The sequence below is a fragment of the Ctenocephalides felis genome, unplaced genomic scaffold (assembly GCF_003426905.1).
Source record: "Ctenocephalides felis isolate EL2017-DRISC unplaced genomic scaffold, ASM342690v1 CF-g0.4_SCAFFOLD_01886, whole genome shotgun sequence".
NCBI lineage: Eukaryota > Metazoa > Arthropoda > Insecta > Siphonaptera > Pulicidae > Ctenocephalides > Ctenocephalides felis.
Window position 1 is genome coordinate 16,994,191 of NW_020538040.1, and position 20,641 is coordinate 17,014,831.

At 29.6% G+C, this 20,641-nt stretch overlaps 1 protein-coding gene across 1 annotated transcript; it reads left to right on the forward strand.

Moving 5' to 3' along the window:
* The first annotated feature begins 3,947 nt into the window (after positions 1-3,947).
* LOC113374693 lies at positions 3,948-5,536 on the forward strand. Its single transcript, XM_026614668.1, has one exon. It carries the CDS (start codon positions 3,948-3,950, stop codon positions 5,169-5,171), a length of 1,224 nt encoding a protein of 407 aa, XP_026470453.1. The 3' UTR covers positions 5,172-5,536.
* Positions 5,537-20,641: the final 15,105 nt, after the last annotated feature.

A 20,641-nucleotide genomic window follows, 5' to 3' on the forward strand; every position in this document is an offset into this window, starting at 1 on the left:
AAATTTAAAACGTAAATATATATTTTTTAATAAAAAAAACAAAACACTAAAATGACAAATGTCAATATTTATGGAAAATTCGAGAAAAAAAGATTCGTATCCAACTTAGGTCATAGGAAACTTTGAAAAGTAATTTTAAATCATAAAAATATAATTTTTACAGATATTTAATAAAAAAACAAAACACTAAAATGACAAATGTCAATGTTCATGGAAAATTCGAGAAAAAAAGATTCGTATCCAACTTAGGTCATAGTAAACTTTGAAAAGTAATTTTTCTTTTCTTTTTTTTTTTTTTTAATTTTTATTTTCAATAGCAATCAGAATACATGACTATTCTATGAGCTATTTTTGGCTTATGTCATTCACTCACACACATACACACACACTTGCACACACACATATAAATTTTTCGGATCAATATTACAATCATATTTAACCTCTATAATAGCCTGCATTAGGATGGGGTAAGAAGGACCAACTGAACCTTTACCCTGGCAAATGTATAAACTATAAAAAATAGTAACTAAAATGAAAACCAATTTTACAAGAAATAAATTAAATTAATAGTAAATTATTTATTTTTTATATGCTGATAAATATTTCAAACAAAACACCAGATCAAGGTTATATACAGTGGTATCTTTGTAAAAAATGTGCCCTTGAAATTTATATTTTGTATTGGTTGAATATTGTAGCTATTATTTCGTAAAATCTTTTTAAAATTAAAAATAAGACTTTGGATCTCTTTGACCCCTGACTGTCCCATTTTACGCCGGGGTAAAAATAGACAGATGACAAATTTTAGTAAATAAGTACATTTCTATTATTTGGAATAAATTGCAAATTTTACTGAACATAGTACGATAGTTGTTTGCTTGATACATGTTATGTGTAGTGATATAGTTCAGTTGGCTTAGACAATATAATTACTTGATGTCAAATTGGATCTTTGTGCCCCGCCCTGTCTTAATATGAAAGTAACTAATGTAAATCAACTATAATGACAATTCGAAATACTTGTATTAAAATCCTGTCTAGGTCCTACGTAAACGTAGCAAAAAAGTCCTGCCGACCACTAAATTAAGCGGAAAAACAAGCCCGCATACGTACATTCACACACGCCTCTCATATTAAAGTCTGGAGGGTTTTGCGAAATATTGTAAGTTACACAACTCTATGTTATTTATTTCGATTTAAAACCTTTTTGTCGGACATAACCGCCTCAATTACTATCGTGTTTTACTCTGCTACGCCAGACCACGTTTTTTTGGGGAAAGAATCGAAAATGGAGAGCTGGGAGAGGAATTGCTCGAAGATCGAAGAAAAATTTTATTGTTTTTCAAAAAAATTGTATGATACATAGTACTATTTTTTCTGCAAACACTTTTAAAACTAGTCGTATTATTGTTATTGCGAAAAATATGAATCTTAAGTTTAGCAATTTTGGTATGTAATCTAGAATGTTAAAAATTATTATAATAGAGACCAGAAAATACATTGTATTCTGTACAATGAACACATTGATAATAAATTTTTGTTTAAAAAAAATACTTGATTTTTTTTTACAAAATTACTTTCTACAATTTTAAAAATGTTTGGTCTTTCAGTTTCATTAAGCATAAACTAATAATTATATTTTTTATTTTCAGGTACGAAGTTACGGATCTGAATAAAGGCATTCTGCTTCAGGTAAGATTAATTTTTCTATACCTACTGTTACTTAAATTAATTACTAAAATTAAAGACCAAATTATCCAAAAAATCAACTTTTTTATATAAATAAAAAGCAGAAATATGACCATAGTCATTGGCTTTAAAATGACACCTTATTCTAGCGATCTGCCTTAGTTTGCACAATTAAATTTTACTGATGAACGAAATGAAATCTTACTTCATAAATTTTTTATTGTCATTCCATACCTAATTTTCCGAATTGACTATTTTCAATCATGTACTGAATTTACTGGATGGTATCAGGTTGTCTGTAGGAATTGGTCTTTAGGCAATGTTTTGTGGACAGAAGGCAAAACGATACCATGTACTTGATTGTGTCAGGTTTTCTGTAGCAATTGTTCTGTAAAAAATATTTGGTGGTCAGAAGGCAAAACGATACTAATGATATTCTTGATTGTATCAGGTTGACTACATCAATTGCTCTTTATCCAATATTTTGTGGTCACAAGAATGAACGATACTTAAAAATATCCTACTTATAAGATCAAAAACATATATATTGGTAAATATATCCTGAATATCCATTTTGAGATTTCTTTACCCCAGCTTGTCCACTATCCACCAGTCGACAAGGCCTACTGGCCACGGTTAATAAATACGCTGTTTTTTGCCGTTGGTCTCCGCATATTGGAAATTATTGTCTGGTTTCGTATATATATGTAGAATAAAGTTGTCTAGGGACTGTACCAAACCGTTCATTCGCTAAATTTCATGAAGAAATATGACGATAGTTGGAAAATGAACAGCGCGGGGAAAAAACGCCATTCGAAAAGTTTGTCGCTCGTAATCACGCTGGGTTGATGTAATAATCTGATGTGTCGGTTGTGGATAATTTTTGTGAAATGAACACGGTTAAATATTATTTTGCAAGTTATTTTTCATGATAATTATGAGGCATATTAAGGGGCACAACTAGTGTGAAATTTTCAAAAAACCGAATTTTCAATTTTTTCTATATTTCAATAGATTATACCTTTAAAAATAACATACCAAAATTTAAAATCGATATCTTAAATAGTTTTCGAGTCACAGCCATTTATTAAGTATATATATAGTATATATTATAACGATCATTTAATCTTTAAACGCGTTTTTCTCGAAACAGCATTTTCCGAATTTGCTGTAGCGATTACTCAAAAACAAATGATCCGATTACTATCGATTTTTTTTACATGTTCGGCTTTTCGTTGTAATTCGACTTTTTTTTAAAAAACGCTGTCATTTTGTCAATAATTGATTTTTTTTTCTTATCGTAGTTCATTTTACAGACAATATTATCTAGTTGACCGAGATTTTTTTTTTAAATTTCATCCACGTAGAAAACCGGAATCACTGCACCAGTGATGTGCCTTTTTTTGTCGCGCCGTTGAAGATCGATGATAACTTAAAAAAATATTTAATTTTTTTCTTCAAAAATTTTACTATGTATTCTTCAAACATGTGTAAATATATTCCTAAAATTTTGAAATGATTGATAAAGTAGTTTTTTTAATATAAATTTCCAACAATCACCTTTTTTTAGGCGGTTACACTAGTTGTGCACCTTAAGAAAAAATGTGTTTATTGAACTGTCAGTAACCGAGCACAATTATCATACTTACCACTTTTATCCATATTAATTACAATCTTGTAAATGGCAGGTATAAAGTTCTTTCATCTAAGGTGCAATTATATTTTCACATTCATTACTGTTTCACCTTTTATGCTATTTTTACTTTGAAACCTATTTTTGATAAATATTTTCAATTAATATCACTACTGCTTGATATCAGATTGATATAATCTACCATTTTATTAATAAGTATACATATGAGAAATATTTTTATATAATTTTATATTAGTAATAGAACTAAAAATATTTTCTAAGACAACTTGGTAAAATAATTTATCAATAGCCAAGTTTTCTATACATCATTGAAAATATATTTTTCAGAATATTTGATTATTTTCATATTATATTTATTTTCAGATTATTTGAATATTTTATTGTGGGAATCAAGGAGCCTTGGAATTAAATAAAAACAAATATTAATGTCGCGAAATAGTTGACGTCTAAAAATTTCGAATAGATAATCTGATACAAAACAGATCTATATTTGGCCTATAGCTGAAGTCGTAAAAAGCGCATTTAAAATTTAATAAAGTAATTCTAATTCGAAAGATTACTAAGTAGTACATAAATTTAAATTTTAATGAAAACAGAATCAAAAATGTCCTCTGCGTCGGATTATCGGAAAGAAGTATCTGTGTCTACAGTTAGGCAGCGCAGCTTATTCACGGCAAATGCATTCGCACCGGGTGAAGTATATCGTCCAGCTTTACACCATGCTGAAGAACCTTCATCCACATCAAATTTCGTGAAATGTTACGAAGTCCCCACCCACGGTATTGGCGGCGAAGGATTGTATGCAGCAGCCGCAATGTGCTCCTCATCTGCAGCAGCTGCGTCCGTGTCTTCAGCAACATCCCTGACGGCGGCAACATCTTCCTTCACGAGCCTGCAGCCTCTATGGCAAACACCAGTGGCGAGAGCAGGAAAGTGCCCGACGGGATTATATCCAGGTGATGATTTATATCCTTATTATGAAAAGAAAGAGCCATCGTGGCGTGACCCAATCTCCGAAGTTGCTCTTGAAAGCAACTCGCCGCCCTTGGGGTTGCCCAACGCGCAACCATCCATAGCTTTGACAGGTGGAGCAACCGCCACTCCTCACGGAACGATTTCTGTTAGATTGCGCGAAAGGATCAGGGTGGACTTGACCATCGACAAGGCAGTTCGCGTCATCAATTTCAAGAACAACATTGTTCTGAGCCTTGCTGGAACTGGTTCGGCCGCCGCCTTAATGCACCCTAATGGCAGAGTCTACCAGTACGGGTCCAGGGTAGAAATTTTGGCACATGATGTGCACAATAGTAATAACCGATACGCGAAAATGTGGCACAAAGGCGTGAGTTTTACAAGCGACCAGTGCGCATTAGTCTACTTAGTCGACGCCGCCGGAACGCGAACAACTACTGATTCCTTCACGGATATGACCCAAGATTTCTCTCTGAGCGTCTTTTATAATGAATCACGTCATGGACCCCAGTATTTCCAGGAAGCTCTAGGGCTGCTCCAGGGTTCTGAATATTGGTACACGGACGATGGCACCGATAACTACGTTATTAATAACGTTCGAATTTCTCAAACTCTAGATGGCTTGGTAAGGATTCGCAGAAACTGCAACAAGTGTATGATTCGCACAAGTCCATCTAACGGATCGGCCACATTAACGACACCTTTCATGCATTGCACGGCTTCTATGGGGCACACGTCGCATTTATTCGTCAGACGCGGAGAACGAAGGATGCACTTCGACGGGAAATCGTTTATTGTGCGAAATGCTGGACATTCTGCAGGTTTCGATGAGAAGAATATGCTGAAAGTCTATTAAATGACACCCCATACAAACAGCATTTTTTCATTTATTTTGATACTTTCCGTCTTTAAACACACAGGCACACGACATCGAACACAAGTCAGCCAGCTGGTGACTGAATAATCTTCAATGAGAATACTCAAGAACATGAATGAAGATTTACACAAAGAACACGCACATCTGATAAATTCCAGTTAAGTTTTTACAAATTTTAAGATTTTTAAGCTCATGGATTATGGCTACGTATGATAAAAGTGATTACAAAATTTTTTGACTGATGTCAATGAATATTGTAGAAGTATTTGTGCATGAAAGTAGAATTCGAAAATTTATGGAATATTCACATGCAAGCAAATGCAACAATGTTCGATATCTTTAGTCCCGCGGATTTAAATAAATTGCTAATGGCGTTCAAAATTCTAATGTCTAAAAACTCTGAATGTTTAATCTTAATGTTCGTGATAAATATATTATATTATCTATTATCATATATGTATAATCAATATATTAAATAAAAATATATAAAAAATATTTCTGTGTTTTATAAAAATGTATTAAAATATATCATTATCAAAACTATTCAAAATTTCATGACATGAATATTTGTTTCTATCTAATTAATAATCTTCTTGCTTCCCGCATTATCAATAATTGTCTTTTGAAATTTATTTGCTTTTGATAGATTTTTTAAACATTATTAAATTCTTAAATAAATGTACTTAGTGTTATTATAGTTAAGCCATTTTTTTAATTAAGCCCTTTAACGTTTATACAAATATTTTCGTCAAATATATATGTTTTATTTTTACTGAATTCATATCTATTAAATTACATTTTATCGTTTATTAAATGAATAGAAATAATCAAATTTGTGGAATACTATAACTCAAAACCAGAACGTTTTTTTACTTTTTCATGTGAGTAGATCTTACAATTATGTATGTATACATTCATCTTTATTATTTAATTTGTGTTAACTAAAAAAAGTTCACGTATTAGTTTATTACTTAATACGTATCAATATAGCATTATTATTATAACAATACAGATTTTATTGGAAATATTTTAGGTTTAATTTTTGTTTTTCTTTGTAACTATTATATTCTTACACATTTTTTTTTCACTCGAATATAATGTCTAATTCTAAATTTAACTCAGTTTCAATTTTAAACTTAATGTAGTTCAAACAAGTTTTTTTTATTATTTTAATAAATTTTATATCATAATTATTAGCTAGGTTTATATATAAATATTAGCTAGGTTTCTATTATTTGTGTGGGATAAATAAATTTAATTTAATATATCTAATATGGCATGTGTGCCAAATTGGATTTCCAGCAAAATAATGCCGATTGTCGAAAGCTTTCAAATTAAAACTTTTATATGTTTCTATAATATTGACGATTATTTGAGTTTTCACATAATGAAACTGTTCTCATAATTTTAAAACGTATTTGGAAAATTAAATAGTCTTTTTTGTAGGAATAGATTAGACTTGAATATGGGTAATTTAATATGAAGTTTATTTATTTCTTCAATAATAAATTATACTATTAATTTAAATTGATTGAAAGTACTTGTATCAAATTATAATTATGATATTATGTATTATATCACATTATTTATCAATCAGTCAAATTATGGACTATTTAGATATACATATACTGAAATATTACGGCCTTATCACATGTAGTTTAATTTAAAAAATTCAAAGTTTGAGAAAATGAGTAGTTGTTTTTGACGCTTGTTAAAATTAACCTTTAATTAGACGATTTACTTAGTATAACGATAGTTTTTTTGACGCTTGTTAAAATTAACCCTTAATTAGACTATTACTTAGTATAACGATAGAGTTTTTGGTCTTACTAAACATGCTAAACCATTAACTTTAATTAAATTAATTAATTAAAGTCCTACGGAAACTGGTTCAATTATAAAAATGATTGATTTTTGAAAATTTGCTTCTAGAAAATACTACGAGTTATCGTGTTCGTTTGTTTTCAATTATGTGTAATAAATCCACTCGGAATACTCTTAATCACTCATAAATTAATTTATTTTTTATTGATTAAGTCGATTATTTACATATATCGAAAAGTTCATGTAACTTGCCTCAAGGCAAAATACAAATACCAACTAGTTATTTGAATTTTATTGATTTGATAATGTTTGACACATCACATAACAAAAGCGACTTTTGACACAAATGACTATAATATTTTTTCAAAATTTGATGAAATTTTTAGATTAAACTACTTGCTGTAGACAAGTAAAACTTCAGTATGTTGTTTAGGACCATGATATCTATTAATATAAGAAGTTTTATCAAAGAATTTTTTTTCAATAGTTAATTACGATGAAACGGCTCGGTAGATTTTTACTTAATGAAGTTTTAAAAATTCAGAAGTGCGGGCTAAAACGTGTACAAAAAAAAATTAACTATACTGCTATTAACAAAGAAACGGCTTGGCTGAGCATCGCACAAAATTGATAAACGCTACTCTTCATCGAGACACATAAAATGGCTTTTAAATTTTTTCAACCGGTCCAGCCGTTTTTGAGAAAACGTCGATTTACGGCAAAAAATCTGTTCACACACACGTACTTTTCTCAAATTTGGTCTCATGCGATTCAGGATGACTTGATACGTCGAAAAAACATAAAATTAGCAGGTCGGATTTTTTGATGAAAACAAACTTCTCCTTCGGGAAGTTCAGTATTATAATAATGTTGACAAAAATCTGCAATAATATTAGTTGCCACAAATAAATTTTTATATAATAAATTTCCTCAATCCAAATAGGTTACAGTAATTTTTTTTAATGATGTCAACATTTATTTAACAAATAGCTCTTTTTGCACGGTAAAATTTTCTCTTTGCGAAGCGAGCGTTCGCTTTTGCTTATAAAGGAAAAAGACATTCATATCTATTTTTCTCTAATTAGTGCTTTATTCCCTAAAGCGACCCGAAATTATAAATACATTATTATGCATATTTATGCGAATATTTGCACAAGTTAATAAATCGAGGTTGAAAAAAGTTCAAATGAAATATTTGTGCAGTATAAATTTGTAGGATGGAAATGTTATTATATTTAATAATTATAATTCATACATTAATATATGTTAATGTTAATTTAAATTGATTGCAAGTACTAGTTTTGAATAAATCATATTATTGACTATATAATTATAAATACATGTATAATTTTATTCAATTTGGAAATATTGAGAATGCTCTTCATTTGTCTGTAGTATAAACATTGAATAAAGCTAATTTCAAAATTAATTATTATTATATATGTATATCTAAATAGTCCATAATATGACTGATTGATAAATAATATGATATAATAAATAATATCATATATAATTTAATACCAGTACTACTCATCAATAAATTTGAATAATTAATAAAGTTTATTAATAAATAAATGAATAAACTAAATATATATTTGTCCACAATCAAATATAAACTATTCTAACAATTTTTTTTTCAAAACATTTTAATATTATCACAAACTATATAATTATGTGAAAACTCACATAATCGTCAAAAAAAGTTCCATAAAAATTGGCTTAATTTTTAACTTCCCGTAGGGTAAGTTATAGTAATCGCAAAAAAATCGAAAATGAAAATTTTTATATATCTTTACGTTTCAGAGGTTTCTGAACATTTTGGCATACCTTAGAAAAAATGGATGTATGTGTGTGTGTGTGTGTGTGTGTATGTGTGTGTGTGTGTGTGTGTGTGTATGTATGTATGTATGTGTGTGTATGTATGTGCGGATACAAATTTTCGTCGACGATTTCGGGAACACGGATCAACCGATTTGAATAAATCAAAAAACATTCGATTCGTATTGATAAGGAGACGTGCTGATTAGTTTTTGGCGAAGGCAGGTCTAGCCGTTCCGGAGATACGGGGCAAAAAGTGCCGAAAACGGTAACTCAGGTTTTAAGAGAACGGAGCGTCCGATTTTAATAATTCAAAAAACATTTTACTTGTATTGACAAGATAAAAAATTGATCAAATTTTCATAAAGGCAGGTCTAGCGGTTTCGGAGATCTAACGAAAAAAGTAAAAAAAAATGCCATTTGGCGGTCAAAAATGATCATTAGACATATGCACATCAAATTTTCAGATATTTTATAGAGATTTTAACAATAAGTTTAAATTTTGTTTATTTTTCTATAGGTTCCGTACCAATGTTTACCCGTTAGACAGCGACGCCGCGCTTACGCGCTTTATATTTTGTCTCTATGCAGTTAAAGCAGTACGATTGCTTTGAAAAACAAGTTCAGATCTTCCAAAATATGTCAAAATAAAGAAAACATTTTTTTTTCAAAAAAAAAAAAATTAAAAAAATTTTTTTTTTTAAAAAAAATTTAAAAAAAAAATTATTTTTTTTTCAAAAAAAAGTAATTTTTTGTCCAATTTATAGTTTCTCAAAAATCTTATTTTTTCGAAGTAAATTTTTTTCAAAAATGTTAATCGTTTTTAAAAAAAATAATAATTTTTGGTACGGGAAGTTTCAGCAATTTGCCTTAAGGCACGATGCCCTAATTGCCTTAAGACAGAATTCCACTTACAGCTAGTTTTTTCAACAGTTAATCACAAGAAAACGGCTCGGTAGATTTTCACCTAAAACTAAATAGTATCATTCTCATCTAATATCTTTCGAACAGTTTTTGATTTTTCAAAATCGATTTGGTAGTATGAGCTTAATGTGGACGAAACGTTTAACACTTTTTTCCAAATGACAAAAAAACGGCGTGGCAGATCGTTCCACAAAACTGACAAACGATAGTCAACATTGAGATACATCAAATGGCCGTAATATTTTAGTTTGATCTAGAAGACTATGGTATCGATTGTCAAAAAAATAATAATAAAAATCGTGGAAAAAATTTTTTTTAACACTTTATTACAAGAAAACGGCCCGGATGATCTCAACCAAAAACTAATCAGCACGCTTCTCAACCAATATCTTTCAAACGGTTTTTGAATTTTCATAATCGATTCAGAATTGCGGGCTAAAACGTGGACGAAAATTTTTTCACTGTTCTACGATTTACAAAGAAACGGCTCGGCCGATCGTAGCGTAAAACTGAAAAACGATAGTTCTCATGGAGATACATCGAATGGCTTTTAAATTGTTGAAACCGGTCCAGCCGTTTTTTGAGAACGTCGATTTACGGCAAAACATCTGATCACACACACACACATACTTTTTCTAAATTTGGTCTCATTCGATTAAGAATGGCTTGAAACGTCGAGAAAACATAAAATTAGCGAATCGGATTTTTTGATGGAAACATAAACTTCTCCTTCGGGGAGTTAAAGCTAAAATTTTAAGGCATGCAAGCACGTATAATTAATATACCTACAGATAATTTAAATGTGTTTGAGAAAATTCTACTAAAAATCGCAATGTTTGGCTTTGATTATTTTTGAAATAAGCACTTGAAAATTTTATCTAAACATTTAAATCTCAATTTTGGTTAATTATGTCAATTATTACATATATAGTTAAGTAGAAACAATAGTTTTGCGAACTAATTATATAGTCTGATGAACTATATATTTATTAATAAAAATACGATTTGATTTTGATCAAGATTTAATTCGATCAGCAAATACGAACATTTTAACTTTTAATATAAAACAATATTTTTTTGACATATATAACAAAAGATGATTATGTTTACTACGATCACTTTTGGCTAGATGTCAGGGGACGTAATAATGTAAAAATATGATAATAATGGATATTCTCATGTTTGAAAAATTATAGCTTTATTTTAGCACCGATCTTTGAAATCATTTAAAATCCTACAGATTCATTTATCACCTCAGATATTTTACAATTATAATAATAGTGGAAAACCGAAATGAAGTGTGATGTAAATATATAAAGTAAATGAACGAGACCATTATGCAAAGTGCACAAAATACGTAATACAAATTATTATTAGTAATTTATGCGTTTATATAGTTTTGGCATTTTATTTACCCCTTTTCCGCATCGCATTGTCTCTTTGTATTCATATTCATATATTTAAGTTAATTTAAAATTATTGCGACGGTCTCAGCAATTTGTGCCCGACTTTACTCCATGGCACCCGACAGGGCTTATATAAATATGTATACGAAAATATTCATTTGTATTTTATATATAAATATACACTATACACAAATATATTTGTAGAGGTCCTCAAAATGTGCAGGGCCGATTTGTATTGAAAAAAAAAATGGTGATTTTTTTTATGTCTAGCTAGTTAAAAATAAATGTTCAAATGATTTGATGAATTTAATTTACTAGTCATTATATATAAATAGGATGGGGCGAGTCACAAAGATCTAATTTTACTTTGAGCAATTATATTGTAAAATCCAAACCAATTTTATCGCAAAAAATAACACATCTCAAACACACAACTATCTGATCATGTTCAATAGAACTCCCAGATGATTTGTCATTGAAAATATATGTTTTTTTCCCTGTTTTTTTTTTTCAAAAATTTGTTACTTTGTCTTTGTTACTCCATAGGCGTGGGAGTAGCAATCAGGAGGCAAAGAGATCCAATGTCTTATTATTAATTTTAAAGGTATTTTACAAAATGATAGCTACATTATTCAACCACTACAAAGTATATATTTTGTGAGTATATTTTTTGCAGAAATAACACTGTATATAACTTTGATCTGATATTTTGTCAGAAATATTTATCAGCAGAGTTGGAATAACTATTTAATTAATTTGTTTGTTGTAAAATAGGTTTTTTATCACTATATACTTAATTATTTACTCGTTTTTATTATATTCTTTATTGTCAAAAAGAATGTTCAGGTAGTCCTTTTTACCCCACCCACGTGTGAGCTTTTAAAGAGGTATAGAAAAAAAACTTATGAATCTGAACAAAAAAAATGTTTTAGTATTAATATTGATGCAGAGTATTATGTCTAAAGTTTGACTCCATTCCTTTTGATATATTGAAGTGACAATTAATTAATTGCAAATATTGCAAATAAATTACAGCTCAATTAGATCTACATTAATTTTTAAAGATGTTTTATTGCTTTAATATTTTTCGGTATTATGAAATGATTCAATATTTGCTAATCATTTATCAGCATATATATTAATTAGTTGATAAAATATCAAACAGATTTATCTATAATTTCTCAAATTTTTGCAGAAATATGACTATAAATATAAGTTTTATTTTGATACTTGCAAATCATAACATAAATTTTAAATATTAAATTAATTTATATAAAATGTGCAAAAATCTGAGTCTAAAGAAAATTACTTAAAATTCCATTAGAAAAGCAAAAGTTTTTCCTAACCCTCCTATTTTCTGCACCATACTTATAAATATTATTATCATAATTACATTATACATATTTTATTTTAAATGATAATTGATTTATAATAGTAATTTATGTGATAATATATAAAAATATATAAAAAATATACAAAAACAATGCTCAAATATTGATATATTATTTTAATAGTTTAAAAATGAATTTTTTTTTTATATATTTTTACGTTTCAAAGGTTTTTGAATATTTTGGCATACCATAGAAAAAATGGGTGTATGTGTGTGTGTGTATGTTTGTGTGCGGATACAAATTTTCGTCGACGATTTCGGGAACACCGATCAACCGATTTGAGTAATTCAAAAAACATTCGATACATATTGATAAGGACATTTTCTGGTTAGTTTTCGGCGAAGGCAGGTCGTACCGTTCCGAAGGTACGGGGCAAAAAGTGTCAAAAACCGTAACTCAGTTTTTAAGAGAACGGAGCGTTCGATTTTTTTTTTTTATATTGGCCTCGCTTGCATGGAGCATTTAGCCACCTACATTTCTTTTTTTTTATTTATTCAACATTATTTTCATATTATTACTATTTCTTAAATTCTAATTCTTCATTAGTCTAACTCAAGACATTATTTATTTATATATTTATTTATTTATTAATTTTACAAGCCGTCAGTATAATAATATTATAATAAGGCTTAAGTCAATATTTTATAGGTTTAATATAATATAATTAATTATTAGCTATTTTATTACTTATTTATTTATTATTTAATTTATTTACTATAAACTTATTTATATTTAGTTAATTTTAATTATTTATAAATATAACTAGTTTGTAACTACATTTGATTTTTGTCTACGTCGATTTCAACCCTGATTAACGCTGAAGTAAGTACGGCTCTGCAAAAATTATATATTTATATATATATATATATATATATATACCTATATAAATTTGTAAGAGTGTGCATTGTATCAAAAATGTGGTGTGTTAATATTTTTTGTCCATTGTTTGGTTTCCATCTGGCAGCGAGCACGCGGGCGGCCGGTAATTAGAAAGAAGTGAAATTGAACTTGTATTTTTAAGATAAGGCACGCAATTCCTACGACCCTCTCGCCAAAATGACGATCGTTCTAAATGAAATATTATTACCTTTCGTAAATTACACAATTCTCTGAATTAAGGTGGAAAAAGGCCATGGAATTTAATTTGTGGCCGATGCCGGGACATTCTCACTAAGAACATGGAATTTATTTAGGCACTTGTTAGTTTTATTTATTTAAATAATTAGTAGTGGAATTGCAGACAAAATTATATTGAACCAAATCTGGTTTTGTAAATGTTGTATCAATTAAACCAAATTTGGCATACCGAGCATAAGATTTTTTTTATTAAGTTCTCAGTAATGTTTAACAGTAATTAAGTGCTCTATAAGATGGTGTAATTAATGCGCCGATTCTGCCGCATAACAGACCAATGTTATGGCAAGGCAGTGTTACGAAAAACTTTCCATACTCAATATTGTCCATAGCCATTTTGTTGCTGTGCACTCAGGCGATTTTCTTTGGTTGTCAGATAGAAAACCTAACCTAGAAACGGCACAAATGTCAAAAAACGATCTTAGATAACAGGGTCTTTTTGACCCAGCTTCATAACACACAAGACGTTGCAGTTTACGTGTAAACGCCTGAATACACAGCAGATACATTCATTAAATTTGAGAAATTATTATAGAAAATTTGTGTCAAATGTTGCTTTTGTGATGTGATAAGTCAACTATGAATTCATTAAAATTTAAACTAATAAGCTACAATTTTGACATACAAGTACTTGTCTGTGCAGTATAATTAATATAATGGCAGAATTTTAATGTGTTTGAGAAAACTTATTTGAAATCGCAATGTTTAGATTTAGTTGAAAGCGATAACTTCATTTTTGAGATGAACAGTTAAAAATTTTATCTAAATATCTAAATTTCAATTTCGATGATTAGGTCAATTTTTACACATTTCTTAAAGTTTATGCAACTTGCCATAAGGCTAATTGCCACTTTCAACTAGTTTTTTTTACTGAGAACTTCTTATTCAGCATAGCTAGATTTATGAAACAATAAATTCATTCTACTAACTACTGCTCTCATAAAACTTCTTATCCTCTGTTAGTCGACATCGATATTGGAATTTCTTATGGCAAGATCTGAATGTCGGTCAATTTAACGATCCGAATGACATTCGATACGTTTCATCAATCTTAACGGCTGTGCGTTTCGAAAAAGCAATCAGATAACGGTTAATTTACCCGCAAGGTAACGATCTCCGTTTAACGACAAGGGCGGCGGGTAACGCTTCGTTAAATTTCTATACGACGGGGCAATTAAATGAAATCGATCGTATTCTGCAATTCAGAAATATTGAAGTTCTTTGGTAAAGGAAAAGAAAAATTCAGGATTCCTATTTCTATTTTTAATTGCAAACAGTACACGAATAGTTTTTCCGAATCCGCATGATCGCACATACTAGAAAAACCAGTGGGCATACAAATTGACCAATGTTTTGGATGTTATATGATTTTCAACTTTTCACGTAGCGTAAGTTCTAGTAATCGAAAAAAAATCGAAAAAGACAATTTTATATTTCTTTACGTTTCAAAGAATTCTGAATATTTTGGCATACCTTATAAAAAAAATGATTGTATGTGGTGTGTGTTGCGATTTATTCATAAGGAGATGTGCTAATTAGTTTTTGGCAAAGGCAGGTCCAGCCGTTACGGAGATAAAAAAGCAAAGAGTGCAGAAAATAGGAATCGAGTTTTTGAGAGAACGAAGTATCCGATTGAATGATCTAAAAAGCTTTCAATTGTAATGATTGGAAGAAGTTGTATTTAGTTTTTGGCAAAGGCAGGTCCACCCGTTTTGGAGAGACCGAGCTAATTGTGCAAAAAATGATACAAAAAAATCTGCTTGTTTTGACAAAATAGTTGCTTTTATTTTTTTTTTAATTTAGTTGTATATCGAAAATAATTCAGATTTTATTTTTAATTCTGGATAAAGATCTTGTAATTCAGTTTGTATAATTCTTCTAATATTAGACAATGCTATAGTATTTATAATAATCTATTTCAAAATATTTAATATACCTCGAACATTTCGTTATGATACTGGAAGTTCGAGCAATTGCCTTAAGGCACGATGCCATACACAACCAGTTACTTATTCTACTTAATAGCTTACATAATTTTATTGTTTATATACACCTTTGTTATTATAAAGGTCTGTTAGTTGTTTTTATCCTAAACACATGCACTTTAGAAATGTAAAAAATACGATGAATCTAACTTAAAATGACGATATAATACACTTTATAACACAACTAAATAACGTATATATAATTATACTTAAGTTTCGTAAACTAAAAAAACAGTGCCCAAAACGAAGAGAAGAGAACTGAACAAAAACAAATACAGAAAATATTGTGTATTTAAGGCGATTGTTGAGTGCACCTTTTGTACCAAATTTTGCTTGTTTTTAGGTAATAGTGGTGGATTTATTTTCATGTGTTATATTTGTTATATTATATTGTAAAATAATATCAAAACATATTAAGTACATAGAATGTTACATTTCAATTATTGTATTCTTCACGTTCACCCTAAATATGTCCACCGCGCTATTTTATTAGGGCTGATATCCAATAACATAAGTTCTGGGATTAATTTTAAAATTTGGTGCAACTCCCTTACAGTACATTTTTGTCTCATCGCACGGGGACAATATCGCTTTGAACGATTGGAATTTCAAGTAATAAATATTTACGAAAGCATTTCATTTTTATTGTTATTCGCTTTTGTTCAATTTTAATTATGTGTCATCAGAGTCAGGTGAATCGATCATGAGGAGAGGGTTGTTGGATATTTTATAGGGTTGGTTTAGGTACATATGATGCTGCGATTAATAAAGTACTGAACAATTTGGAGAATGAAAGGTATTAGGATATTGAGTATTTCGCAGTAGGATTAATACATTTTTGTAGAATGGAATTGGAGTTTAGTTTTTAAATAATAAACATAAATAACCTGACTAAAAGACTTCGTAGGATTTCGTAGATTTTATTAAGCATGATTAACTAAACACACAGATAGAAAAATCTAAAAGTTAATAAAATATTTTGCAATAGTTAGTAAAAACACTAATCACTTTCAGCCTACGTTTCTATATCTATATTTTCAATCATCCCAAATACGCAACACAACTTCTTGTCCTCCCTCATCCCTTAACTTAGGGGTTGTCTATTGTAATCGTTTGTTTTTGGCAATTAGTCGAATCCCACAATGGTAATGTCGTTTTTTGCGCTACCATAGTGGTAATAAATAATTTTCATTTGCGAGTTTTTTTTAATTCGACGCGAGGGTTTTTTGTGTGTAATTCGGAATATTTGAATATCTCGATGGTGTGTGAGGGATGGAAAGACAGAGAGCTTCTATTTTAGGATGTGGGGGTTGATATTTGACTACTGCCCCCATTTTGTCATTGTGCGCGATGATGAAATTTTAATTCGGTTCGTGCTGTTGTTTTATTTTATATTTTTGCGGAGTTATACTACAGACGAGTCGTTCTGGGCTTCGTATTTACACTGTCAATTTGGACACATCATTTATAATAATAATAACATTTTAATGTTGATCTAATCCTAATTTAATGTTCTCGAAAAATTGTCTGTCTTTATTTTAGCCAAAAATCCTAAATCTATTTTGAACACTTAAAATCAATTCAAATACATTAGAATAAATTAAATTTGAAAACTTAAAAATCAAAATTTAAATCAATTAAATTTGAAAACCTAAAACAAAGGTATCATTTGGAAATCATGCTGATTATTTTTGACAAAGACGGCCAGACCCTTTTTTCGACAATTTTAGTAAATCTTTTTATAGCGATAGAGTTACATGCCTGGTTTCAATGAACATACTGAAATATTATTGTCCTACAAAAAGTAGTTATTTTAAAAACAAATTAAAATTTGAATACATATACTATATGCATGTATTAGATAGGTGCTGTTGTGTAATGAAAAAAATTGCACAAAATTCTTTATGCTCTACAGCAACTCGGTGTTGTTTTTGTACTTATAAATCACTCATAAACTGATATATAGATTTTTTATTAAGTACATTATTTAAACATGTCAGGAAGTGTTAAAGTAAAAAGCCACATACCACTGGTTCAATTTATTTCTGTTAATAACCAAAGTTTTAAGCCATGTTTCTCAATCACAACATTATCACTACTTGGACACAATTTACAAATCTTATATTTTCCAAAAAAAAATTTAATTTTCCAGTGTAATATTTCTGACAGTGGTACCATCTCTCGACATCGAGCTCGTCAGATAAAGATGAATTCGTTCTAATTTGATATTTATGCGCGCCTCATTCGACACACAACTATTCCATCCGAGACATCCATCCATGTTTAATCTCCCAGACCTTATGTATATATCCCAGTTTTGGGGGTACTGATTAAAAGAATACATTGTTTTTTTGAACCCACCTACCCTTGGACGAACTCCACAACTCATCTTCAGATGCCATACTCTGCATCGGCCTACTTAACGACTCAGGAAGAACTTGGGATAAAAAATACTTGGAACAACTTACAAATGATATATGTAGGCATATATTAGTGATATTACTAATTTTTTGAAATTAAATTGGTAGCTCCTAAATTGTTTTGCTATGGCTCAAGTGTTTGGAACATCTCGCCACTTCTTGATTTCAATTTTTTTGATATTTTCCAAATAATTATGGCCTTTACCTGAGATGATGCATAAGTTTCAATCTATGATGTCAAGACAGAGTGCCAATATTTATGACCTTTGATAGGTGTTTCAACCTAAAATAAAACGAATTAAAGGCAGCAGTAACTTGGTTGAAAGTAAGATAAAAGCAGAAAGCATTGGTTCTCTTAGTTTAACTTGCCTTGGTTCGATTTGGTTAACAACTGAAAATATTATACATATAATATGCATATGTTTATTTTATTCATATACGTTTTTTTTCAAATGGTCAACCAAATTTTGATTGCAACTTTCTCAAATAGGATGTTTCTTGAAAGAATTATCAATTTGGGTGTCGATTTCTAATACTGCCCTGTTGGATTTTTCCGAATGACGGAGTGTCGGATTGGCTCGGTACATTAATTATACGCGAAAAATACAAGAATAACGGCGCCACAATTTTTTGTTCGCGAACCCCTAAGCTTTCGTTCGTATTAATCTCCTCAGCTTTTCTCGAGACAATACGCAAAGGTACCCTTAGACATGGAGTCGATGGAACTCTTTTTTACTTGCCAATTATATACATTCAACTTGGAAATATGTTCAAGATTTTTTAAGATATGGTTTAGCTTAGCATATTAGAGTATTTGTCTTCAGAATGATTAAATTGCTCCCATTGCTCAATATCACGAATATTATTTATTGTAGTTGAAATTGTTATTTTCTGCCTTCGAAATTATTAAAATGCTTATCGTTACTGTGAACGATAAGCAAACTGTCATCAAAAAAAAAATTTTTTTTTAAATTATAATCCAAAAATTCAATAGTTCATACCACAAGGATTAACCGACCCTCAAGTTCTAGTATGCAATGAATTAAGAATCACCTTATTACAAAAATAACTTAATATTTAGCTTTAAACTGATAACCATTTCGCTTTCTAGACTGTTGAATTAGGTAGTCTTTCAGTATTTAATCAGTATTTTTGGCTTAAAAGTAGACAAATAATTTTGAACTTTTTTGATTATTAAAAAAAATTATTTGGCCAATCGTCGTATAAAATTAATAAAGGCAACCCTTGCTGAGTTATATCGTAAAGCTTTTAAAATTTAAAAAATGCCAAGATAATGTACACTTTTGGCTTACATATACACGCATACTTTTTTCTATGTTAGACTCAAAATATTCAGAACTACTTAAAACGTCGAGAGAACAATAAATTAGAAAGTTCGTCTTTTGGAGAAAAAAGTTAAATATCAACATTGTAAAATTATTTTTAATAAATTTTACATTTATTTTAATAATTACGTCAATTATTAAACACTACAAATTTCCAAGAAGGGTGTACAAAGGTTGATAAAGATTAACTTAGATTCAAGAAGATGCACCGAAATCGAAAAGGTGTACCAAACTCCAAAAAGGTGTATCAAGGTCCAAAAAGGTGTACCAAGGTCCAAAAAGTTGTACAATGGTCCAAAAAGTTGTATCAAGTCCAAAAGGTGTACCAAGGTTCAGAAACTGTACAAAAACCTGAAAAAGTTTATCTAAATCCCAGAAGTATACATATTTCCAGTAAATTGTGTTATATCAATCTTTAAGCGTTACAAATTAACCAGGAAAAAAAAGATTTTAGGGGGTACAACAAATACGATTAGTGTCAATTTTTTTTTTTTTTTTTTAAACTCAGTTTTATTTAGCAATCAGAAATACATAAAGTGTCAATCATGATTGGTAGCATTCAGATGTTTTATATAAATTGGACGAAACATTTTTTTGGAAAGGTATGGAAATCTATTATTCAACATTCGGTAATTATCAGCCAGATTATTCATCGTAGATAAATAAAAACAATTTGGACTTCAAAGTGCTACAAAGTTGTTTATAGTCTTAATATTTGTGTACTTATTTATTATCACATTTTTTTTATTATTTTATTTGAACGGCGATCAGAACTTATAGGTTCTATGAGCTATTGTGATCAATATCTTACAAACTACTTTTGTTTTTATTACAGATGGCAACCCAACAGTTGTCACATCTCTATATGATAAATTTTTATTACAATCTCTGTAATAGGGCAAGTATGGTGCAACAATGCCGGTTGAGGGCTGTTTTCACTTGGAAACATATTGCTATCTATATATTATCACAAAATAAATTAAAAAATGTGTCTGATTTTTTCCACCGGCGCTTTCCCTAATTTTTCCAAGGTATTTCATCTTGCGGGCTCGAAGGAACTTATAATTATTTAAAATCTATTTCGGAGGTTATTCTCGCGCGTTCTTCATCTTTGCCTCTGACTTTCTATGTATGCGTTTATTTTTTTAATTTAAATTTTTAATTTTATTACATCGACGATATCGCTTCAGGAAAGTGGCCC